This window comes from Populus euphratica, unplaced genomic scaffold (assembly GCF_000495115.2).
Source record: "Populus euphratica unplaced genomic scaffold, PopEup_1.0 scaffold68.1, whole genome shotgun sequence".
Classification (NCBI taxonomy): domain Eukaryota; kingdom Viridiplantae; phylum Streptophyta; class Magnoliopsida; order Malpighiales; family Salicaceae; genus Populus; species Populus euphratica.
In genome coordinates, this window is record NW_011499901.1 from 1,210,247 (window position 1) to 1,235,952 (window position 25,706).

The 25,706-nt window shown below is 31.5% G+C and overlaps 3 protein-coding genes across 4 annotated transcripts; 2 read left to right on the forward strand and 1 right to left on the reverse strand.

Moving 5' to 3' along the window:
- Positions 1–8,067: 8,067 nt before the first annotated feature.
- Positions 8,068–13,774, forward strand: LOC105132946 (uncharacterized). Its single transcript, XM_011036700.1, has 2 exons — positions 8,068–8,336; positions 10,256–13,774. Exon 2 carries the CDS (start codon positions 10,362–10,364, stop codon positions 13,389–13,391), a length of 3,030 nt encoding a protein of 1,009 aa, XP_011035002.1. The 5' UTR covers positions 8,068–8,336; positions 10,256–10,361; the 3' UTR covers positions 13,392–13,774.
- Positions 13,775–14,357: 583 nt separating this feature from the next.
- LOC105132947 (DEAD-box ATP-dependent RNA helicase 28-like) lies at positions 14,358–17,702 on the reverse strand. 2 transcript variants are annotated; one of them, XM_011036701.1, is made up of 7 exons: positions 17,220–17,702; positions 17,089–17,131; positions 16,754–16,848; positions 16,195–16,284; positions 16,023–16,109; positions 15,449–15,723; positions 14,358–14,850 (listed from the first exon to the last, which is right to left on the reverse strand). In XM_011036701.1, the coding sequence occupies exons 4-7, from the start codon at positions 16,222–16,224 to the stop codon at positions 14,835–14,837; spliced, it is 408 nt and encodes a 135-aa protein (XP_011035003.1). In that variant the 5' UTR covers positions 16,225–16,284; positions 16,754–16,848; positions 17,089–17,131; positions 17,220–17,702; the 3' UTR covers positions 14,358–14,834. The 2 variants fall into 2 exon arrangements, with proteins under 2 accessions (XP_011035003.1, XP_011035004.1); XM_011036702.1 differs by having other exon boundaries at positions 17,089–17,134.
- Positions 17,703–18,537: 835 nt separating this feature from the next.
- Positions 18,538–19,605, forward strand: LOC105132972 (uncharacterized). The gene is made up of 2 exons (XM_011036723.1): positions 18,538–18,733; positions 18,965–19,605. Exons 1-2 carry the CDS (start codon positions 18,553–18,555, stop codon positions 19,603–19,605), a joined length of 822 nt encoding a protein of 273 aa, XP_011035025.1. The 5' UTR covers positions 18,538–18,552.
- The last annotated feature ends 6,101 nt before the right edge of the window (positions 19,606–25,706 follow it).

Sequence of the window (25,706 nt, forward strand, 5' to 3'; positions counted from 1 at the left end):
TCTTAGAATGTGCTAAAAGCTCGTGACATTTATGATTTTTGTGACATTTCTGGGCCATTGAAATAAGCTTATCTACTGGGATCTCACTATATGATAAGAAGTTATTACAACACCATAATCGATACAACGCCAGTTTAAGCATTGAACCATTAGATATTATCGATCAAGGTCTTGTAAATAATAATAGATTTCTTATTTTCTGATGATTCATCCAAGGAATACACTGAATGATGATGCCCTATGCTTGTATCGGATGCTCAAGTGTTAATGATATCTATTGGGTTGGTATAAATGTGTCGCCATTATGTGTCTGAGAGTGTAGTAATTTTTATTTTTTGATATTTTTTATTTTTAAAAAATATTAAATTAATGTTTTTTGATGTTTTTTAATGGTTTTGATATATTTATTTTTAAAATAAAAAAATAAAAAATATTTTTAAAAATATTTTTAAATAAAAAATATTTTTAAATTATATTTTACATTACAATATCAAACACCGAAGCATTATTGGCTTTGTAAAGTAATTCATCAAATTGATATCAAAATCCCTTTGTTCAGTGGCATGATATCAACATCCCTTTGTTCAGTGGCAGCTTTGGCCTGTGCATGTTAATATATTTTTAAAAGGTTCAATGTAATTGAAAACCCGTTTGGTGAAAATAAGATTTTTTTAGAAAGTAGTTTTCATGAAAAATAAAAAATGAATCAATAAAAAATAAATTATTTTTTTATATTTAATAGTATTATTAAAAATAATAAAAAATAACTTAAAAAATATTCTTCAATGTTTGGCTATACTATAAAAAATAAGTTAGAAAATAATTTATCAATATTTTTTTTCAAGTTTAATAAAAAAAAATAAGAAACAAATCTAGCGGATAAAAAACTTAAGGGTAATGAAATTGAAAATAAATTCTAATTTTATGAATTATTTTAAATAATTTAATTTTATAAATCATTTCAAATAAAATAAATAGCAAACAAAAAAATAATAATCAAATCTGATAGATAAAAAATTTTAATTAAGAAAAGGATAAAAGAAAAGCAAATAATAAAAAAAAAAGATCAAAGTTGATATAAAAATCAAATTAAATCAAATTTTAAGTGATGAAATTAAAAAAAATTACAATAAAATATATAGCAATCAAAACATTAAGAAGTAAATATGATATTATCAACAAATAACAATATATTTTTGAATTTTTTTCAACTTGTAAAAAGTGTTTTTTATCTAAAATAAAATTTTTTTTTTATAGAAATCAAGTCAAAAAATTTTTTAGCTTGAAAGTATTTTATGCTAACTAATTTTTATAATGGTAGACAAATATAGAAAATTTTAAAAAGTGAGATTTATTTGAGAGATCAAATTAAGGGTCAGCGGATTAGTTTGCCACTAGATATGCTACTTGCTTGTTGTTGGGCCGAACAAAATTTTTTCAATGCAGAAAAATTACCAAGTTAAAACAAATTCAAGTTCCAAGTCACTAGTTAAATTGATAATTTAGGTATTTATAAAAAAGGCAATAACAATAAATAAATTAACAAAAAAAAACACCAAGTCTATTGGGATTATCAAACAAATCAATACTAACTTGGTTGAAAGAAAACTAAAAAAAAAAAAAGAATCAAACTTCAAATAAAAAAAAAAGAAAGGAAAACATTAGCTTAAAAAAAGAGTAGAAAAACCGAACAAAGCTAGACGAACCTTTAAAACTCATATAATTTAAGAAACTTGCAAGTTGTTAAATTATGGACCAGAGTTTGATCGAGTATCTTAATATATCATCTAATTTAATTTTAATATATGAAATCGTTAAAAAAAATTACAAAAAAAAAGGAATAATAAAAAAATAATGAGGCTAAAATCAAACATGAAAAAACTCAATGAAGATGAAATCTAAAACAAAATTATTGCAAACAAAAAACCCAATGAGGATTAAAAAACTTGTAAATTATGAAATCTTGTATTTGAGTTCTGTCAATTTAAAAATATAAATTTTTATAAATTGTCAAAGTTAAAAAAATTACTAAAAGTAGCCTTGAGCTAACTTGGTATCCAACTTGAGTCAACAAATCAAACACATGATTTGAAATGTGAAATTAAGATAACCATATAAATAGAGAGAAAAATACTGATAAAAAAAATTAAAAAATACATTAAAAAATAAAAAAGTCAACTCAAGCTAATTTTTCAGATCTATTACTCGGATTACGAGACCATAGTAATCTCATTAAAGGCAAATCCCAAAAAAAAAATGAGAATCTGAATCAAACAAATGTCAAGAGATACAATTGAGAGAAAAAATTTAATAAAAAAAACAATGTAGAACAAAAAAAAAAGCAAATACACGAATTAAGAATAAACTCAACATGAAAATTAAATGAAATTAAATGTTTAGAGAAAAATAAAATGAAATTAAATGTTCAAGGATGAGATGGTAAAAAAAATAATCCATTAAGAAAATGACTTAAAAAATAGAAATTAAAAAATTTGGATCAAATTTAACATAAAAACTAAATGAAAATAAAGCCTATGGGTGTAATTGAAAAAAAAAAGAAATTAATCAATAAAATAATTTAAAATAAAACGTATAAAAATAATTTAAAATAAAACATATAAAAAAATAAAAGAACAAGCATCAAACTTGAAAATAAATCCAAAAAATCAAATAATCATTTATGAAATTAAAAATAAATTTTAATTAAAAATAATCAATGTAAATAAGAAAAAAGAGATTCAATCAAAAGTAATTTCGGGCCAAACCATATCGAACCATCATACATGTGCCACCTAGAGAGAAAGATGACATCGAGACGAATCAAATGATGTGGTGGAATCACAATCTCAATCACTAGAGCCAACCGCATACACTATCATAAGGTGACAGAGCAGTTGATGCATGTGAGGCAGACGTTAAAAGCTTTTTTGTTTTTTTATTTGTACAAAATTAAAAAAGATCTTAGAACTAAATGATGATAACAAATAAATTATGATATTATTACAACTAAACTCCTGAAGTCGAGGTTAAAAATTTTGAATGGTAAAGATAATGTAGTAATTATATTATTATATCAAATATGAAAATAGAAAACATTATCGTGCATAAAATATTTGATTATTTTATTCAAGGAGTAATTTTACCATCCATTAAAAAATAAAATTACCAAAATAAATTTGCTAAAGATAAAATGACCAATAGGATTAGTTTTTTATGTTCATTTGAGTTTAATTTAGAATTTAGATTTTATTTGAAAATGCGGGTAAACTGTATTTTTTTTTAAATTTTAAATTTTTTAAATTTTTTTCATATTATTTTTATGTTAAAAATATTTTTTTAAATATAAAAAATATTTTAATATATTTATAAATAAAAAATATTTTAATAGTAACTTCTATCACAATTTCAAATAAGTTTTAAGGGTTAAGTCACTCGTTTTATTTGACGAGACTTTATATTATAAACTGTTTTATCAGTTGGGTCTAGATTAATTTAAGATTATGCCCTTCTCAACTTCTCAGTGTTTTAGAGAATGGTAATGGAGGTCAATCAAGCATTAAAAACCAGAGTGGCCATAAGAATTGCTGAAAATAAAAAATATTGATGTGAAGTTTGGAATTGAAATCAAGTGAAATGAGAAATAATTAGGAGAATCATGCCTTTTCTCTGTTGGACTCAACAACTGACCATGATGGTCCATGGACCCCATCTTTTTTAATGGCCAGGTTGCTGATATAATACTTTTAGGCACCTTTTTTTTAATTAGAGATTCATGCAGGGCATATTGGATAGGACTTGCAGTCTTAATTATTAAACACGGCTCGTTTATTGGGTTAATCTGGGATTAGCCCAGAACAAGTTTTTAAAAATCATTTAGAAATTGATATAGTATAATATAGTTAAAAATCCAAGTTGATTAATGACTAAAAAAACTTATTAATTTTATGAAAAATATTTTTTAAAAAATTTGAGTTAATTTAATCAATTTATGACCCCTATTTTATATATGAACAGGGCAGAACCAAAAAAATAAATTAAAAGGAGCTAAAATGTTAGTTGTTCTATTATTATTTAGGTTAAAAAATATAAATATAGCTAGAAAAAATATTTTCTTTGCAAGGGCTCTAACCCTTGCTAGTCCCCGCCTTCGCTCCTGTATCTGACTGATTCTCAAGATAAATTTGATAACTATATGTTATATCATATCTATCACCAAGACAAGTTTAATAATTATTTCTGTAATGGAATGTATAATTGCACTAAATGTCTCAATCCCAGCTGATTAAATTAAGCTTTTAGCTCTTATCCATTGTCTAACTTAGATGCCATTTCAACAAGAAGATGCACCATTCTTATTTTCACAAGCATTCTAGATATGGTCCGGTCCCCCTCCTGGCCTCCTTACCCTTCAAGCAAAATGGAAAGTTGACGTAAAACACGAGATTTGAACAGGCAAAAAACATAGAGGAGCAGCAATTAGCAGGCTGCCTGGTTGTTGTCCACGACTAAGATGATGGAGATGGACATCTCAAGAGAGCCTCATGGAATGGGCCCAGTTTGATCGTGGCAATCTACTCGGCTTCGAGACACTGTCGATTCGACGTTCAGGTAGATTATTTCACTCGGCCGGTTGCTCCAAGTTTATAAAATATTTTAAATGTATCTTTTCATGAAACAGTAACTAAAACGATAAAATAAGAAAAAATGAAATGAATTAGCTTAGAATAATTGACATCAATTTTTTCTAAGTTTTCGAGGAACCACATCTTTTGATCTTAAAAGCCAGAGTTGAATTATTAGCTGATTATAGTTAATTAAGAAATATATTCCATCATTAATCTATTACAAATAAGAATGTTTACTAGACAAAAAAAAATAAAAAAATCACGCATTCTTCTGTTCTTTCTCTCCTTGATTTGTCCATGAACTTATTTTTTAGTATTCTTTGATAAATATTATAGAATTGCTGATCTTATTTTCTAGATTTCCTTTGATGAAACCTAGAAATATATATATTTAACATAAATCCAGTCTTATATTCCTTCGAAACCGAGTGTGTTTTGAATATTGAACGCACGCACACACGCATATATATATATATATTGATTTTGGAAATCGGCAACGACCAATGAAGAGATGGATGGCCATGAATGCATATTAATGAATCCATAAATCACCTTCTACGTGCCTGTGACCACACGATTACTCTATGTAGCATATTTAACTCCCTCGATGTCAATTAATTAGGTAAGGTTGGTTACATATATTTTTCATGAAATAATTAACAATTACATAACATGGTTTCTGCTTGCTCTAGCCTCTACAAGGAAACAACTTGTTTTATGCATTTCTGGCACCTTAGGATAGGAATATGTTGTCCAACTAATAATCTCAACAACTTACTTCGTCCTTAACGTCCCATCCTAGACTCCGCATGATAGTACGCATGATGCAGTGTAATTGAATATATTTTTAATTACGGATCCCAACTTCAATAAACATTTATTTTTTATTAATTAAATTTTCTTTTCATCTTAAATTGTGGTAAAGATTTATGTTTTTCCTAAACTTGTTTTTTCACGTCACAACTACCAAAAACAAATATATTATTTCAAGCCCAGCCTAAATGGATTTTGAAACTTGCATGCAAGTGGGGAAGGGCATGGAATGGGATGGCCACGGTGCTTGGCTGTCCCAGAATATATTAAACCATAGTTTAAAGTCTAGAATAAAAATGAGTCATAATTAAACGTTGCTTATCTTCGTAGCAACTTTTGTTGTCCATGTCTGCGTTAAAAATCTCCAAATTTCACCTCACTTACCTACTAATGGGAAAGTCGTCTCGTCTCTCCCCTATCACAATCCTGTCTGCAAGAACTAGGTCCATCTCCTGTGTGACCAGTGAATACATTGTTATTATTTTTATATATTTTAAAATAAAAAATTATTTTAAAAAATAACTACTGCAACACAACACTGACGAATATTCCCAATTAGCTGACATTCATTATAGAGTTACCGCCGTGGAGAAGGAAAAAGGTATCTTATCAGAGAGCGTCCAGATATTATTATTTCTGAGGTTTTTCAAAATTTCTTTAATTTACGGAGTACAATTATATTTTTCTTTTATTCCTTTGTTATGGTTGATATTTTCTACAAAAAGGGAGATGGATTCAGAAAACACATCTCGAAGTGAAAGAGGCATGTTTCAATATCAAACATGTTAGTTAAAGCATATCGGGGCCTGCATGGATGGATTTTCATTTTCATCGGGGCTTTCAAGTTTCATGAATATGATAAGCTAGGAGTCCCTATCTCAATTTTCATTGAATTTGCTAGTTTTTTTCATGCAAAATATTTTATATGTAAGTTATATTTCAATCTTTAACTTCAAAAATATTATTTCATATAATATTTTATTTATAAAAGATTTTTTAGTAATAATGATAATAGTGAAATAAAAATAATAAAAAAATAATAATAAAATGATTGCAGTAAAAAAAAGATTATAAAAAAATCGATAATGAAGTGATTATAGTGATATAAAAGAAAACAATAGTAATAATAATATTAATAATGATAAAATGATTATGATTGTGATAACAAGACGACGATAATGGCAACAAAAGTGGAAAAAAAGGTTGTTGCGGTGATGATTTATTATCTATAAAATATTTTATGGAGTTTCATAAATTAAAAATATTTTTTAGTAAATAAATTAAGTTTAAAAGTTGAGTGTGAAATATTTTTTTATTAACTAATTTACTTGTAAAATATTTTTAAAAAACAAATATAAAAAAATAATCCTGTTAAAAATCTATAAAACACTTTCCTATACAATATATTACGAAAACAAACGGACCCCATGGCGCACAAAATTTCCACTCCAACATCATGAAACGTGTATGCCACACGTGACCCAGAAGGGAGACAATTGACAGAGACAACGACGTGCCTCCTCTCGTTTTCTGCTGATGCAACCTATCCATCTCCTTCCGTCCAAGCTCATTGCAAAAAAAAGCCCCACGTTAAAGCATTCACGAAGTTGACAGTTTTTTTCTGCCCTCCAAAAATATAAAATTAAACAGTACTTGTTTTCACCACAAATCATATTTTAGTCCCTGAAAATTCGATAATTTCTAGTTTTGACCTCCATGAATTAAAAATTTTCAATACCAACCTCGTACTTTTAACATGGCATTTGTCGTTAGGGTACGGCTATACGATACGGATACAATAGTATATTTAATTAATATCTAGTGATAACGAATCTTTTATATGATTACAATTGTTTGATTACTGTATCAGAACAAAAATAAAATAAACATATTTTCTTTTGTTAAATATATAAAAATATTAAATAAATATGTTCTTAAACAGTTTTTCAGGACATGAAATACTATTTTTTTTATTTTTTTATTTTAAGACAACAATCAATTTGGAAATCCATATATAATAATTGTTGTTAAGTGGTTTTAAAACATAACTAGAAAAGTATATAGTTTTTCAGCTTTTTATATCATGCCCTTATCTTTATATTACTCCCTTTTTTTTAATTAAAAAAACCACACTTTTAATTATGCTTAAAAATCTATACAAATTCAAGGATAAACCAACAAAAATTTTAAAAAGTGATCGGTTATCATCTTCTCTTGGCTGTTGAACAACAAAAAGTCATTTGGCATTTTTTTTTCAATATAAAAAAAAAGTAAAACAAATCGCAAAATGTTAGCAGTCGACTTAGAAAAAGGCAACAATCAAAGGACATTCCATGTAAACCCAAGCATCCATCGTCACCGGTTGACCAGACAAGCCAACCTTCCTCGTCACTAAAACCGAACCGGCTCGATCGCACACATCGCACGTGGATTTACCCAGCTTCGAACTAAAACCGACTAGAAAATTAAATTATATATATTTTTGAAATTAAACTAAAAGGAGAAAAAAAAAAAAAACACAAACTCGAAGAGCAAACAAACGGCTCGATCGCACACATCGCACGTGGATTTACCCAGCTTCGAACTAAAACCGACTAGAAAATTAAATTATATATATTTTTGAAATTAAACTAAAAGGAGAAAAAAAAAAAAAACACAAACTCGAAGAGCAACGAACTCCTTTGCCCTCTGCTCTCGTCTCTCTCTGGTAACCTCAAAAAGAGCACCAATACGAGGGTTTTATGCTCGAAACCTAAAAGTCACAGACAGAACACTTCAGTTTTAGAGAGAAAAGGTGAAAAGGAGAGATTTCTCTAGAGAGAGAAGCACACAAAAGTTTTCGAGCGCTGGCGCTGTTTCACTCCCCAGCTAGGGTTTTCGTATTGATTTATTATAAAGGTATGAACTTTATACTAGTTTCTTTTTGGAGATTTAGTTTTTTTATTTGTTTTTTTATTTCCATTTATGGAATTTATTGGTATTTAATTACTACGCATATACAAGCATTGATTACGGTAATCTTAATTCAGTTCACAAAATTTCTTGTAATTTGCACCATATCTTTTAACAATAAGCAATAAACAATACCTAGGGTTTTTTTCTTGCTTTCTTATATGGATTATTTTTGAATTCTAGGGTTTGATTTTCTCTATTCATGTTACTGGGTTTTTGAAATGTTATTGCAGAAATTGAAGGAAAAGTAAGTTCTTCTTCGTTGTTTTGAGCTGATTGTCCTTGAAATTTGTTTTGCTTATCCTTTTCAATTGATGGGTTTTCATTTTACTGTTCCTTTCTCTAATTAGGAGTCTTGGTGGGTGCTATTAAAAAGTTTTGATCTTTAGATAGTGTTAGTGTTAATTTTAGAATAGTTTTTATATTGGTGCATGTCATCAAATTTGTGGACTGATTAGTTTGTGTTGTCTACAATTGGTATTGGTGGGTTTGTGTGATCAGTTCTTCTATGACCCGTGTTCTTATAGAAAATGTTTTTGATTTGTGTTCCTATTGAAAATGTTTTTAGTATATGTGTTACGAGTGTTGATGAAGGGATTTTGGTATATGCTGAACATGGACTGATGGATTGATTCGTGCACATAAGAGAAATCTGGTACAGTGATGCTGGCCCGGAAACTGTTTTTCTGTTATGCTTCACAAAATCTTTACATAACATGTGCTAGTCGAGATGATAGACACCAAGCATACATGTGCTAGTTGAGATGATAGACACTAAGCATAATGTAAAGTATGTTGTGTATTGAATTCTTGCAGCATATCATATATAGAATGAATTAACAACTTTTGTTGATGTTATTATAGTGTATCCAATCACTTTCTTGGTTAGGCATTTTAAAAGCTGGTTATGCCAAGGACGTATGAAAGTATGTGCGCATGCTTTGGTGTCATTCATTGGTGCTTTATATGTTTGAATCTTGTTAAAATGCTTATTCTATGAATGTGTTTCTCGATATAAAAAGAGTGAAAGAAAGTTTCTCACCAGAATTCTTGCTATCTTTGGTGGTTTTGTGCTGTTTTTGGGTGCCATGAAAAAAGATAATGGTGCCTGATTCTTACAATCGTTCTGCATTGTCTGCCTAATACTCTGATGCTTCAAAGTAAGTTTCCTAGTGTTTGAATGGACAAAAGCTGTAGAGTAGAAAGAGGGCCCCCAGCCCTACCTAATTCTGCATGAAAACAGTCAACTGTTCCATTCCCCTATGAGAAAAAAATATCTAACTCCAAGTTCGAGGTTCCAAATTCAAACTAATTATATGATTCACCATGCATTTTCCATTATTTGTGCCATGATTACCAGCCTACAATTTTTCAGATTCCATGCATTCTACTATCTGCAGCTCTAGTGTACCTAGCAAACTGTGTTAGAGGAGGCAAGTATTGATTATATTTGATTATACTCATCATGGAAGGTCAACTAACCTTCCCTTTCTGCATTTGTTGTTCTCAATGGGTAATTTGTTTACTGTTTCTTCTCCATCTCTTCTTCTGTTCTTTTTGTAAAATAAGACACTCTCTCTTAATGTTCTTCAATTTATATTATATTATTCTGTGCCAAGGGATATCCTTGACACACTCTCTTAATGTTCTTCAATTTATATTATATATTTATTCTGGTTTCTACTGAGACCATAATGAATGAATTGGTCCATCTCATGCTGTTATGTGGTTTTAGTTGGTCTTTGTTTAGTTTCCAAGCACATGTTTCTTAATGACTTCAAAGCTTAGATATAATAGGTGTTTTCCAGCTAATATATACTGTCTCAAGCTGTCCACTTAGAGATTCTATTTTGTCCCTTCTGCAGGGTGTCCTGTAAATAGTTCTCAAAGCCACTGTGGTTCTTGATAGAAAAGAGCAGATTATTAAGCCACAAGGACTTCTTCAATGCTTGGAGGTACATTTAAATCAGTATGACACTTGAAGATTTCTTTACCCTGACTGAGATGAAGGATGGGCTCACAGCCCCTTCACGAGTCCATGAGTTGGTTGCTGTAATGCAGAAAGAGAAACATGGTGTTTTGAATAATGTTGGAGATTCAACCAGGCAATGGGCTGCAGTTGCAAGCACAATTGCTGCTACAGAGAATAAAGATTGTCTTGATCTTTTTGTGAACTTAAATGGACTATTGTTTATTGATAGATGGTTAAAGGTTGCTCAGAAGTTCAGTAATGAAACAAGTGAAGGCGCTGTAGAAGAGTCAATTACTGCATTATTAAGGGCTCTGGAAAAGCTGCAAATAGACAAGGAGAGGTCGATTTCTTCAGGGGTCTGGGGCACTGTCAATAATCTTCTTGACCACAGTAGTTCTCGGGTTCAGGATAGGGCAAGGGCATTGTTTAATAGTTGGAAGCCTGGTGAAGCTAGTGATGCAATTCACCATGATGTTCAGAGTGTTGGGGGATTTGATGATGTTAGAATGAATGACAGTGAGAATGGAAAAACTGAATGTGTTGCTGTCAAAGTTCCTCTTTCAAATGGAAGTGCTGATGTAGAAAATAACAATGCAGAACAAACTGGGGATGAAAGTTTGCAATCAAGAAACACAAATTGTCTTCAAGCAGAAAGCATGCAGGATGTACAGATTCAAACTAATGATTGTGATCATCAAATTTTAGACCATAGAAATTTGGAGGATAGAACGCAAGTTCCTCTTACTGCTGCTGTGGATAGATCATTAGATCCTCTTAACACCTCTGTTGTGTTAAAATCTGATCAAGAAAGACCGTCACTGAAAGAAAAGTCCCCATTAAGTAGTGCTGTGGAAGAGAATGTTTCCACTGAGCCAGATTCAGAAGCTCCAAAGATGCTCACTGACAAATCAGCCTCTTCTAGCAAAGTGGAACCTGGAGCTATTTCCTCAAGCAATGTTGCTGCAATTGCTGAGGAAATTGTGTCAGAATCTGCTTTGCAAGATAATGTTGATGTCAAAGAGGATAATTGCTGTACAAGTACAAGTGGATCCAGTGTTGTGGCGATACCCATATCTACATCAAAAATTGGGACAGATGAAGCAGAAAATAGAGGTCAATGTCAAACACCTATATTTAACTCCGGTGCCGAAAATGGTGAATTTTCTCCTGACCCTCCACAGCACTTGTCTGGCAACAAGAGCCCATTGGAAAAACCTGACAATTTTGGGAGTCTATTTTCACGGATGGAAGATGTTGGTGCCAGTGATGATGATCGAGAACATAGCAGTGACGGTGCTGAGGATAATTCTGATATCTCTAAACCAACCACAGATAAATGTAGTCCAGATTTGATTGGCAGAAGATCTAATATTGAGCTTGAGTATGGCATGGTTGATGCTCTTGAAGTTGCTCGACAAGTTGCTCAAGAAGTGGAGAGAGAAGTTGGAGATTACAGAGAACAATCCTGCAGCTCTTCTTCTGAGAAAATCTTGGAAAGTGGTATTAAGCAGCCAGGCAGCCCAGATTCCATAAATGGAGAGCGGGACCTATCCACTGAGATCCCTCTGGAAAATGTGCCAACTAGACTGAATCAGGCTTCTGAGACATGTGCTGAGCAAGAGGGGCGCTTAATTGATTCAGGTAATCTGGAAAAAGAAGCAGAGAATGGCATGCATGACCTGGAGTCTTTTCAGGTTACTGAAGTGGCTCAAGAACCAGAAGTTAATACAGAGAAAGGCCTGTGTGATTTTGATTTGAATGAAGAAGTCTGTTCTGATGATATGGTTCTTCCTATGAATACTTCCCCCGCGCTGATTTCCATTGTTTCGGCTTCAAGGCCTGCAGCTTCTGGATCGCCTGCAGCTCCTTTTCAGTTTGAGGGAAATCTTGGATGGAGAGGTTCTGCAGCTACTAGTGCTTTTCGTCCAGCTTCCCCACGCAGGACTTCTGACGGGGACAAGACTGTTGAGACTGTTGAGGTTGGGGGAAGCAGCAATTGTTCAAAACAAAGGCAGGTGTGCCTTGATATTGATCTCAATGTGGCCGAGGGTGGAGAGGAGAAGGTTGTGGATTTAATTTCATCAAGACAAATTCCAGTCTCATCAGGCTTCCATTCTGGGGAATCTTCTTTAGAAGTGGGCTCGAGAAGACCAGAGAGGCCCAACCTGGATTTAAATCGTACCAGTGATGATGGTGATGCTTCACTGACTGATCTGAGAATGGAGGGGCAGCTATTTTACCCACGGAATGGCCATCGAAGTCCATCTCCTGCTTCTTCATCTTCTTCAATGCAGCCTTCACTGAGGAACTTTGATTTAAATGATAGACCTTTCTTTCATAATGACCCTTTGGATCACGGGCTGTATCATAGCAAGTCTTCCCAAACTGCAAGTGTTTTTGGAGGATCTAAACTAGGTGATCCTGTTATTTCTATCATGGGTACTAGAGTGGAAGTGGGCAATCGAACGGAAGTTGACAAAAAAAATTTCATTCTGCAGGCTCCGTCCCTGCCAAAGAGCAAGCCTCTGGAACATGTAATGGGTGCTAATCTTACAAGAATGGGAGGTGTTTTGGATATGGTTCCCGCTCTGCCATACACGCATGCTCCTGTTTTTGGGTACAGTGCATTGCCAACAGCACCCGCGATATCCATTCCTTCAGCTATGTATGGTTCTGCTGGCTCCATCCCTTATATGATGGATTCAAGGGGAACCCCTGTCATGCCTCAAATAATGGGCTCTGCACCATCTGTTCCTCCTTACTCCCAGCAACCATTCATAATGAGTATGAGTGGTGCACCCCTGAGTTTAAATGGTGCTGGGCCCTCACGGCCTAGCTTTGACTTAAATTCTGGTTTTGCAATGGATGGGGGAAGCACGGGTGGTTTGCGCCAGCTGATCATACCTGGCCAAGGCAGCTCACAACCTTCTTCAAGCTCTGGAGTGGGTGGGAAAAGGAAGGAACCAGATAGTGGGTGGGAACCTGCCTACTCTTTACAATATAAGCATCCGCAACCCCCATGGAGATAGGGACTTCCAAAATTGTCAGTGTGCCCGCTCTTGGAACCAGTTCGATTAAGTCTCTGATGTAAGCTGATTAGCCTAAGTGAGGAAAGCAAAATAAAATTGGGGGCAAATGTGAATGTAAAATGATTCATGAGATTAATTGCTGAAGGAGGAAAAGAAAAGGAAGATTAGGTTTTTTATTTGTTTATGTTTTGTTTAGTTTCTTCTCGTTTCTGTGTTTCAAAGAAAGCAATTTCAATCATAGAAGCTTGGTACATGTAGCTGTAATTTATCTTCGTCACATAGCACAGGAATTTAAAGGAACTAACTTTGTCTTCGAACTTATTTTCTCAAGTTTTTCCTTTCCTGATGAAGAGAAGCAAATGCTATAATTTTTGCTTGTTTTCTATTTTTGTGTTCCACCTGAGGCCCAGATGGGTAAACGACTAAAATTCCACTCCGGAGATCTTGAAAGCTACGAAAGGGCTGTGGAGGGGTGAATTTGCAGCGCTCTTGCATATTGGATAAAACAAAATTAGCTGCCTCCGATGACTAATCGAGCCAAGCAACATCCTGTGAGCTAAAAAACAGAAGACCGACGAGGCCAAAGGTGGTCAAGATGTCAAGGCTTGGTTGCGGATAAAGGAATGTCCTAGTTCAGGTCCAACCCTGATATTGACAGTGTAAAAGTATAATTATGATTGTTTTATAAAATATTTTTATTTAAAAATATATTAAAATAATATATTTTTTATTTTTTAAAATTATATATTAAAATAATTTAAATACACTGAAAAAATATTAATTTAAAAAACAAATAAAAAATTATTTTTTAAAAAATATTTTAAATCATAAAACCAAACAGGGTTTTAGCAGTTACCATCCTCAGTGAAGACAGTTCCAGGACCTGTGGCGGTATGATGAAACCATTGATATCTTGTAATTCCTGAACCCACAGAAACAACTCGGATAATACAAGACAGTTTCTGCTGACAAGAAAACTTTTGACTTGCTGCTCGTAGTAGCTTACATATTTTTCTAACACGCAACTCCAGCATGCAAGGTAAGTAAAGTTACATTTTTTCTCAGAAATAATAATCAAGAAACTAAACCCTAGTCAGAAGAGGCCAGCGAGCCGAGAGACCATTTTTTTCCACAAGGCAGCATAACAGATCAAAACTCTGTGGCAAACAGCCAGCATATTGCAATCTATAAATCAACCCAGGAAAGCATTTGTTAATAGGGTTTGATGTCACCTATTGATGCTGGGAAAAGGAAATACAGGATGGTAAGTTGAAACATCAAGGGAGATAATGAACGCTTCATTTGTATGGATGCTTTTGCTTTCTTACCATCAACGGTTAGTATCTGCCTGCCTCTCCTCCAAAATCAGCACAGCTAAAGTATAGAACCTTCATAATTTATTGAGGTAAATGACCGCATAATTTGATGGCAAACTTGATAGGGCTACCTCGGCTTATACCTGAAAAGAGAAAATGGGTATCAATGAGTATCTCATTCCAGTACTTGGAATGGTCAAAATCGGTAACTTCTGAAAAGAATATTATTTTGATATTTGTAACTAAAGTCTTAGAATCTTATTCCAGAATGTCCTATCTAAACAAATCTATAGCATCTAAAGATATGCACTAGCCTACTTTTAGAGGATTTTTGCAATACAAGCATCTCTGCCGGCATCAGGGAGTGACAAATAAAAAATCTATCACTAGGATCACTGCTGCAATAATAATGCTCTGTATGACAATGCCGGTATCGTAGTGTATTTTATTTTTGGGAATCTAAAGATCCAGGTTACACCATCCTAAGAATACATAGGGCATTCATAAAGTCAGAAACAGAAAATTTATGCAGTAATAGGACCCATGATGTGTGATAAACTACTTGTGAGTAGGCCCGCGGTTAACTGGTAGCAATGACTAAGCCGAGACCACTGCTATTTATGTAGCCTGTGCTGATAGGGATATGCCTCTTGCAGCTTTGGATCTATGTCATAAAACAGTACGTAGAGGATCTAGAAAAACAAGTACTGAGACTCGGAGATATATCAAGCTGATTTGTACCTTGATTTTCTCTTAAATGAATTCTTGGACTTCCTGTTTCTTGTTCCACTATTTCTCTTCTGCTTTCTCTCACTCATGTCCCTCTGGAACAGGTTCCGCATTTCTTCTCTCCTTGATTGAGTTCTTTCAGGAGGCGGCTTTGATTTCTTACCAGCTTTCTTCTGCACAATCTTGCCAGCATCCAATGCCTTCTTCACAGCCTCCGCTGCCTTCACCCGACGGTAACCCAGATCGACTAATGATAGTCCAGTATTTCCCTTCTTATTTTTTCTACTTTCCTGCATTGCGATACACTTTGAAAGGAGCATGAAAGAAACCTCTGCACATGACAAAACTTTAGCACTGCAATAGTTGGCCTGGTTTGATGATCTATGAAACCTGAAAAGCACAAGATACATGGACATACAATATGCCAAATCGAATCCTGCAACATATACATCTTTGAGAACTATAGCTGAAGCGTTTGTCTACTTTATGATTTGATATTAGTTTGTTCAAAATAACTAGTGCCAAAGACAACATAATAAAATTATATGCATGCACGATTTCTGCACACAGAAAAGGAGGGGACGCGTCCTTCTGGTTTCTCAGCTAGATCTTCATCCTCTAGCATCTCTCTGGCTGCTTGTAGTTTTCGACGCTTTTTACAGGGTAAATCTTTCTGTTCAACAGATATTAGGTATGTTTGGGAGAGCAAATCTTTTCAATCAGAAAATGATAACATTAAATTGCAGAAAAACAATCACCTCTCGCTCTCGCTTCCTCTTTTCCTTCATTTAAGGTCTTCAGCTTGCTGTGCGCTCATCACCTCGTTTCCAGAGCCTAACCTATGACTGCTGCATGCATGCAAGTGTACACACCGTTTGATTAGTAGGAGAAACTAACCTTAACTTGTATTGCTTAATATAAAGTCCTGAAAGTTGAACTGAAAGAGGAAAATCATTTAATACAAGAGAAAATAACTCAGGTTGTGAGTATTCCATTTGTAAAGAAGAGAAGCATTGTTTATTAGGAAGCATGCTTCCTTTAACATAAAAACCATCTTCACATGATTCTTATCCCCTTCACGTGTAAAATTATAAAAGGAGATCAAGAGGATAAACTTAATGCATTACTCGGGGTTCCTTGGCGCATGACAGTGGATAAATCCTAGCATTCTTTATCAGCATTTTCTAAATGGCTATGGTACTTGCACTTTTCAATGGCCAGAAAAACAAATTCAAATTCCAAATTATGACTGGGACTGATATGTCTTTGAAATTACAAGGCATAACATAAACACAACCACAACAGTATAGAAATCACCTTCGCTGCTAGCATTTTCTCTCTCTCTCTGTTACAAACCAGGTCCTTTTGGGACTTGAAAAGATTTCATCCTTGTACGCAATCATATTTTCTGCCTGCAATAAACACAGTAAGAGTGCATGAACTCACTTTAGAGCTTTCCCAAGTTAACAGCTTCCATTGCCACAAAATAATTCTACACAGATAGTAATGACCTTCAATGCAATGCGATGGCCAAAAAATAGAAATTATAAACCAAAAACAGAAGACAAGTTATCTCTATGGACAATAGAGTAAGTGCATTAAATCTCTGACAAGATCAACAGATAAGCAGTCTAGATGGAGAAGCGCTATACCTTGGTTGCCTCCGTCTCAGCTTTTCTTAGAGCTCTTTCTTCCCTGCTGTAATTGAACATTGACAACATCAGCACAAAATAAGAAATTTTTTTAAGCTAAAAGAACTATGAGAACAGAATTCCATCAAGACCTCTTCTGTTAATGAATGTCAGCCACTTGATTTTCCATTTCTCAATTATCTTAGAACACTTAATAACCTATTGCTCTGCAACGATACAGACAACTCTGGGTGAGTCATATTCAACAACCAGATGGGTGAAACTTCTAGTTTTAACATTAGAAACTTCATACAGAAATAATGAAGAGTAAGACTTTCTCCAAATTCTCCTTTCAAAAACACACTTCAGTGGGATCATGTGGAATATGGCCTTCAACTGAAAGCATCCACACATAATGTTTATGACAAAATATTTAGCAAATACTGAGGGATCAGCTATCATAATATAACAAAATTGAACATGAAGAGCCTATAAAAGCTAGAAACAAGATCTACTCATCCATGAGTTAGTTTGTTTCTTTCGAGTAGATTTAAATGGTGATACTTTAGTCCAGAAGCCCTAAATACATTTTAATACATTCCTTCCTCTTAGTTTAGGAATACATTCAATATTCTATCAGAGCATCTCCAACGGGATATGCTTTCTAGAAAAGCTATATTGATAATATGGTTTTTTAAATAGTATAGATATAGTTTTTTTTGTTGATGTGTATTCCAATGGTAAGAAACTATTTAGAAGAGCCAATTATATTTTAATATATTTGATACACAATTATTTTAACATAGTCTATTAATATTTATAAAAATAAGGAATTAATATCTTTCTAAGAGCATCTCTAATAAAAAAATATTATATTGAAGAGCTAAATAAAAAAAATAGCTTTTTAAATAGTATAAATATAGATTTTTAAATTATATACATTCTAATGGTAAAAAGCTATATAGAAAAGCCATTTATATTTTAATATATTTCATGTTAAATTAATTTTAATATAATTATATAACTAATTTAAATATTTTATATATAATATAATTATGATGTTATTAATTACATAATTAATATGAATAATTTATAAAAGTAATATAAAATTAATGAAGTAATATAAAAGTTAAAAAATATAATTTAAAATTAAATTTAAAATTTATTTATATCAATATTTTTAATTTTAAGTTTTATATGTTATTGTTAAAAATTAAATTTTTAAAAATTAAATTCAAATTCAAACTTTGAAAAAATCAGCGCCAACATAACCGCCAACATTAAATTTTGAAATTTTAAATTTTGAAAAAATAACCGCCAATATTTTAAATTATAAAATTTCAAATTTTAAAAAACTTGCCGCCAACATTCTAAGATTTTACAATTTGAAAAAATAGTCCATCTATAAATATTCTCATATATCTTAACATTTTTTCTCATCATTTTCTTCTCTCCAATCTTTATTATATTTCATTAAAATTCATCATGAATCATTCTAATTTTAATTTTTATGATGCTTTTGATTTTGATGATGACACTCCTGTGTTGGCTTTTCAAGTTGCTACTGCTGTAGTTGCTGAAGAAGAATCGAATAATCAAGGGCAGAGAACAAGGTATCGTGACTCTATTTCTGGTCACAATATTGTCAATCGTAATAGAAAGGAAGGTGAGTTAAGGTTATATAATGATTATTTTGCAGAAAATCCTAAATTGACTGAAAGTCAATTTCGAAGAAGATTTAGGATGAGTCGTCGTCTTTTTCTTCGGATCGCAAATGCAGTGGAAGCTCATAATTCATATTTCAAACAAAGGACAGATGCTCTTGGTGTTCTTGGTTTATCTTGCCTTCAAAAGATAACTGCAGCTCACAGAATACTTGCATATGGTATTCCTGCAGATCTTACTGATGAATATCTTCGAATTGGAGAAACCACTGCAATAGAAAGTCTTGGAGCTTTCGTCAAAGCAATCGTAGAAGTTTTTGGTGATTGGTATCTAAGGGCACCAAACGAGGCTGATATTTGTCGATTATTATCAATTGGAGAGCAACGTGGGTTTCCAGGGATGTTAGAGAGCATTGACTGTATGCATTGGAAATGGGAGAAATGCCCAATTGCATGGCATGGGATGTATACTGGTCATTGTCGTGAACCAACTATAATTCTAGAGGCAGTGGCTTCACAAGATCTTTGGATATGGCATGCCTTTTTTGGAATGCCTGGATCATTAAATGATATTAATGTTCTTGATCGGTCACCTATCTTTGCTGCACTTGCTGAAGGTCGTACTGCTCCTGTCAATTATACAATTAATGGGCATGAATATACAATGGGATACTATTTAGCAGATGAGATTTATCCTAATTGGTCAACCTTTGTTAAGACAATCCCAAGACCATTAGGAGCAAAGAGAAAATATTTTGCAAGCAAGCAAGAGTCTGCAAGAAAAGATGTGGAACGGGCATTTGGGGTGCTCCAATCTCGTTTTGCAATTGTACGTGGACCTGTTCGATACTGGGATGAAGAAACACTTGCATAATAATGCATAATATGATTATTGAGGATGGAGCAATGAACCTTGGATTTGACCATGAATATGAAGTCAATTCCTTTATATCAATGTCACATTGTGAAATACCAGAACTACATGATTTTCTTCAAACTCATAATCGAATTAGGGATAGAGCTACTAGCTCTCAACTACAAAAAGATTTGATTGAACATTTGTGGGAACAATATGGCAACGAGTAGAATCTTTAGATTTTAACTTCTTATGTTATCATAATTTTCAGGGTTTTTTATGTTTTTTTTTCATTATGTTTGTTATCTTTTAAGTTAATTAATCCTACTTGTTATTGTTAAGTGTTAGAGGAACTTTAAAAAAGTATTATGAATTGATATCAATTTCATAACAATGTATTTAAAATAACCAAGAATTTTCTACATATTTAATTAAAAATACATTACATTACAATAAATCAATCAAAGTTAATTAAAAATCAAAACCCCTCTTTTGCATAATTTCTAACTTTCTATTTTGAAAATACGCTGCAGAAATTGGATCCAAATTAGAAATATCCATTTTCATAATTTGTTCTTCTTTCTCAATCCTGTCCAATTCTTGTTTCTCTTGACTTTATTGAATCATCATGGCTTGTTGCTCTAACATAATTTTCCTATCTTGTTTCTTCTGATCCTCAATTTCAACTAGAGTATCCCTGAATTGTTGTAAGAGATTCGTTACAGTTACATCCCCAACTTTATCTTTTCCTTGTCTACGTTTAAGTCGTTCCTTTGCAGCCTTTTGACCGATTGGTCTATCTTGATAAATCAATGGTTCACTATCTTCTCCTAAACTCACAACATCAGGGGTAGATGGAGTTGATGAAGCTGGACTTGCATTGACATGACCTTTTTGTTTCTTATTTGACCTTTGATGTTGACTTGCACGCTCAAATTACCATTTGGGTTCTTTTCTTAAAATAACCCAGCAATGTTCTAGTTGAAATCGTTTGCCAACGCAAGAAGCATATATTTGTCGAGCATCATTAATCTGGTAAAAAAATAAATAAATAAAATAATATTAAAATATATGTTAAACAATTTAACATAAAAATGAATATAAACATTACCCTTGATTCTTCAGTCATTCCACTTTGCTGACGATTTTTAATTTGAGTAACAAATCCAACAAATTTACCGACTTCTCTATTTATTTCTTGCCATCTACTTGAGATGCTTATTTGTGAACGATTATTCAAGTTTCCTCCATTATCTACAAAGCAAGCATGTACACGAGCCCAGAACTGTTTTGTTTGTTGTTCAACTCCTGTAATTGGATCCTTCCTTGTATTTAGCCATGCAGAGACAAGTAAACAATCCTCCTCTGGTGAGAAATTTTTACTTCTTTGTGATTTTTTTGCTGAATGGACATTTAAATTCGAGCATGTTAAATCATCAATTAATTGATTAGAATCACTTGGTTGAGAGAGAATATCTTCTGACTCACTCATAAGAAAGTTGGTAAAAGAGCTTGGAAAATTTGAATCCATTTACATTAAAAAAAAAACTCAAGTTAAAACTTTACAAGAGAGTATAAAAGAAGCTCGCATTCAATGTCTAATAATTTTGTAGTTTTCATACATGCGAATTAATAATAAGCATTGCCTCCTACTTGTTTTAATATAATAATTTGACCATTTTTTGGAACTAAAATAGAATCGATATACTAGTTTAATTGCATTTTCAAAAAGACAAAATATAATTGACCTCAAATTAAGACATACAATCAAAAATAAATTTTAAATATGTAACTCAATCTTTTTATCAATATCAACTACCATTATTAATTCCTCTCAATTTTATCAAAGATAACAACATAAATATAAATTGTCTTCCTTAATCCATATTAAAAACATCAAAGAATAAAGAAATAAAACTCATCACAAATATTAAATTAACAACAAAAGGTCTAAAAAATCAAGAGATATAAAAAAAATAAAAAAAATTTTAAACAAGCATACCTTTTAATTTCAGCTAATTAACACAACCGATGTTAATAATTAACCGGAAAATAATTGATTCTTGTTTTTTTTAAAAAAAATTGAGAGAAGGATGAGGCACAATACAAAAATTTAAAATTACAAATTTTTTCTTCATGTATTTATAAAAGATTTTTTTTATATTTTAAAAAAAAATTATTGGCCAACGGCTATAAAAATAGCCGTTGGCCAACGGCTATTGTTTTAGCCATTTCTACAATTAAATGTAGAAATGACTGTTAACAAAACAAATAACCAAAATGACTATTTGTTTAACTTACTCGTTGGAACATGAACAAAAACAAATAAATAGGCAAAATAATTTTAACTTTCCATATAGCTCATCCGTTTGGAGTTGCTCTCAGATGCAACACAATCCACTCAGCCAAAATATTTTGATAGCTAAGAGGCAGGTTTAAATTTTAAGACCCAAGAAATTCAAGACAACCACTGTATCTGACATCTTCACGGTTTTGAAAACACTTTCTTAGGGTTTTGGTGCTGAAAATGTACATGGTTTCTCCTAGAAAGCCATCATGAATTTAAGGTGATGCAGGCCAGAAAAGCGAGAATTATCTTGGAAGATGAAAAGAGGAATATGGGACCAATGGCTTTCAAAAGGGATCGATCATTATCTGTCAGAAAAGTAACTGCATATTGATGATGGGGAACAATAAAAAAAATTAAAAAAAGGTTGAGAGTTAAAAAAAAAAAAAAAGCCAACAAAGAGAAGATAATAATTGAAAAGGTCACAACTCTGCAATTTTTATTTAATTTATTATTTTTTTAATATTTTAAAAAAATAAGATATAAATACTAACATACTAATTATAAAAGGTAATTGGGCTTAAAGCATCTCCAATGCAGCAGTTAAAATAATAGATAAAATAAAAAATTATACTTTTATATTTTATTTTTGCTTTTAACCATTCAAACCGGTCAGCCATATAAATATCTAAAATAACTATTCTTATTTTGAAGTGTTATTTCTACATTCCTATGTAGAAAGGGCAAAAATAAATGAAAGTACTCTTTCTCTGTTGGCCAATGACTTATTTTGTATATGTTGGTCTGCGTCTATTTCTCTTTAAAAGCAGAATAGAAGGAAGAAAACTTATTTGCAAATTTCAAAATACGCATTGTGCCTCATCTTCTCTCTAATTTAGAAAAATAAAATTAATTATTTTTTTAATTAATTAATAATATTGATTGTGTTAATTAAATAAAATAAAAATATATACTTGTTTAAAGACTTTTTATATTTTTTTTATATCTCTTGATTCTTGAGACGTTTTATTGTTAATTTGCTATTTATGATAATTTTTGTTTATTTGTTGTTTATGTTTTTGATATGTGTTAAGGAAAATAATTTTTATTTATGTCGTTATCTTTGATAAAATTAAAAGAAAGTAATGATGGTAACTGATATTGATAAAAATATAGAGTGATATATCTTAAATTTATTTTTAATTGTTTGTTTTAATTTGAGGTCAATTATATTTTTTCTCGTTGAAAATACAACTAAACTAGTCTATTATTCCTTTTTTAATTCCTAAAAATGGTTAAATTGTAATGGTTATATGATTAGATTAATGTTAGAATAAGTAGGAGACAATGCTTATTATTACTCCATGTATATGAAAACTATAAAATTGCTAGATATTGAATATGAGCTTCCTTTACATCCTTTTTTAAGGTTTTAACTTGAGGTTTTTTTTTTAATATAGATGGATTCAAATTTTTCAAAATCTTTTACTAACTTTCTTATGAGTAAGTTAGAAGATATAAATCACAAAGAAGTAAAAGCTCCTTGCCAAAGAAAGATTGTTTACTTGTCTTTGTATGGTTAAATACAAGGATCCAATTACAGGAGTTAACACAAACAAAACAATTATAGGCTCGAGTACATGTTTACTTTGTAGAGAATGGAAGGAACTTGAATAATCATTCCCAAATAAGCATCTCAGGTTGATGACAAGAAATAAATAAAGAAATCAGTAAATTTGTTGGATTTGTTACTCAAATTAAAAATCATCAGCAAAGTAGAATGACCAAAAAATTAAGGGTAATTTTAATATTAATTTCCACGTTAAATTGTTTAACACATATTTTAACATTATTGAATTTCTTTAATTTTTTACTTGATTAATGATGCTTGGCAAATGATTTCAACTAGAAAATTATTGGGTTATCTAAAAAAAAATATAAATGATAATTTGAGCGTGCAAGTTAATATCAAAGGTCAACCAATAAACAAAAAATTAATGTCAATGCAAGTTCGGCTTCATCAACTCCATCTACCTCTGATTCTGTTCATTTAGAAGAAAATAGTGAATCATTGATTTATCAAGATAGACCAATTGGTTAGAAGGCTGTAGAGGAACGACTTGAACACAGGCAAGGTAAATATAAAGCTGGGGAGGTAACTGTAACAAATCTCTTACAACAATTCATGGATACTCTAGTTGAAATTGAGGATCAAAAGAAACAAGATAGAAAAATTATGTTAGAGCAACAAGTCATGATGATTAAAAAAAGTCAAGAGAAATAAGAATTGAACATGATTGAGAAAGAAGAACAAAATATAAAAATAGATATTTGTAATTTGGATCGAATTTCTACAGCGTATTTTTAAAATAGAAAATTAGAAATTATACAAAAAAAGTTTTAATTTTTAATTAACTTGATTGATTTATTATTTAATGTAATGTATTTTTAATTAAATATTAGAAATTTCTTGGTTATTTTAAATATATTATTATAAATTGATACGAATTCATAATAGTTTTTTGAAGTTCTTCTAACACTTAACAACAATAAATATGATTAATTAACTTAAAAGATAACAACCATAATAAAAAAAGAAAACATAAAATACTTGAAAATTATGATAACATAAAAAGTTCAAATATAATGATTCTACTCGTTGCTATATTATTCCCATAAATATTCAATCAAATCTTTTTATAGTTAAGAGCTAGTTACTCTATCCCTGATTCGATTATGAGTTTGAAGAAAATCATGTAGTTGCGAAATCAGAAGTTCTGGTATTTCACTATGTGACACTGATATAAAGAAATTGACTTCACGTTCATGGTCAAATCCAAGGTTCATAATTCTTTCATCCTCAATAATTATATTATACATTATTATGCAAGCTTTCATAATATTCACAAGCGTTTCTTTATTCTAATATCGAATAGGTCCACATATAATTATAAAACGAGATTAGAGCACCCTAAATGTTAGCTCCACATCCTTTCTTACAGACTCTTGCTTATTTGCAAAATGTTTTCTCTTTGCTCCTAATTGTACTAGGATTGTCTTAACAAAGGTTGACCAATTATGATAAATCTCATCTGCTAAATAATATCCCATTATATATTCATACCTTTTAATTATATAATTGACAAGAACAGTATAACCTTCAGCAAGTGAAACGAAGATATGTGACTGATCAAAGAACATTTATATTATTTAGTGATCCAGATATTCATTAAAAAAAGCATGTCATATCCAAAGATCTTATGAAGTCATTGCCTATAAAATTATAGTTGCTTCATGACAATGATCAGTATACATCTCATGCCATGCAATTGGGTATTTTTCTAATTTTTAATGCTTCCTAACGTTCTTGGAAATCCACACTGCTCTTCAATTGATAATAATCGATAAATATCAGTCTCGTTTGGTGCCTTTAGATACCAATCACCAAAAACTTCCACGATTGCCTTAACAAAAGCTTTAAAACTTTATATCGCAATGGTTTCTCCAGTTCGAAGATATTCATTAGTAAGATCTACAAGAATATCATATGCAAATATCTTATGAGCTGCAGTTAGCTTTTGAAAGGAAGATAAGCTAAAAACACCAAGAGCATCTATCATTTGTTTGAAATATTGATTGTGAGCTTCCATTGTATTTACGATATGAAGAAAAAAAAGACGACTTATCTTAAATCTTCTTCGAAATTGACTTTAAGTGAATTTAGGATTTTTAGCAAAATAGTCATTATATAGCCTTAACTCACCTTCCTTTTTATTATGATTGACAATATTATGACCAATAATAGAGTCACGATACTTTGTTCTCCGCCCTT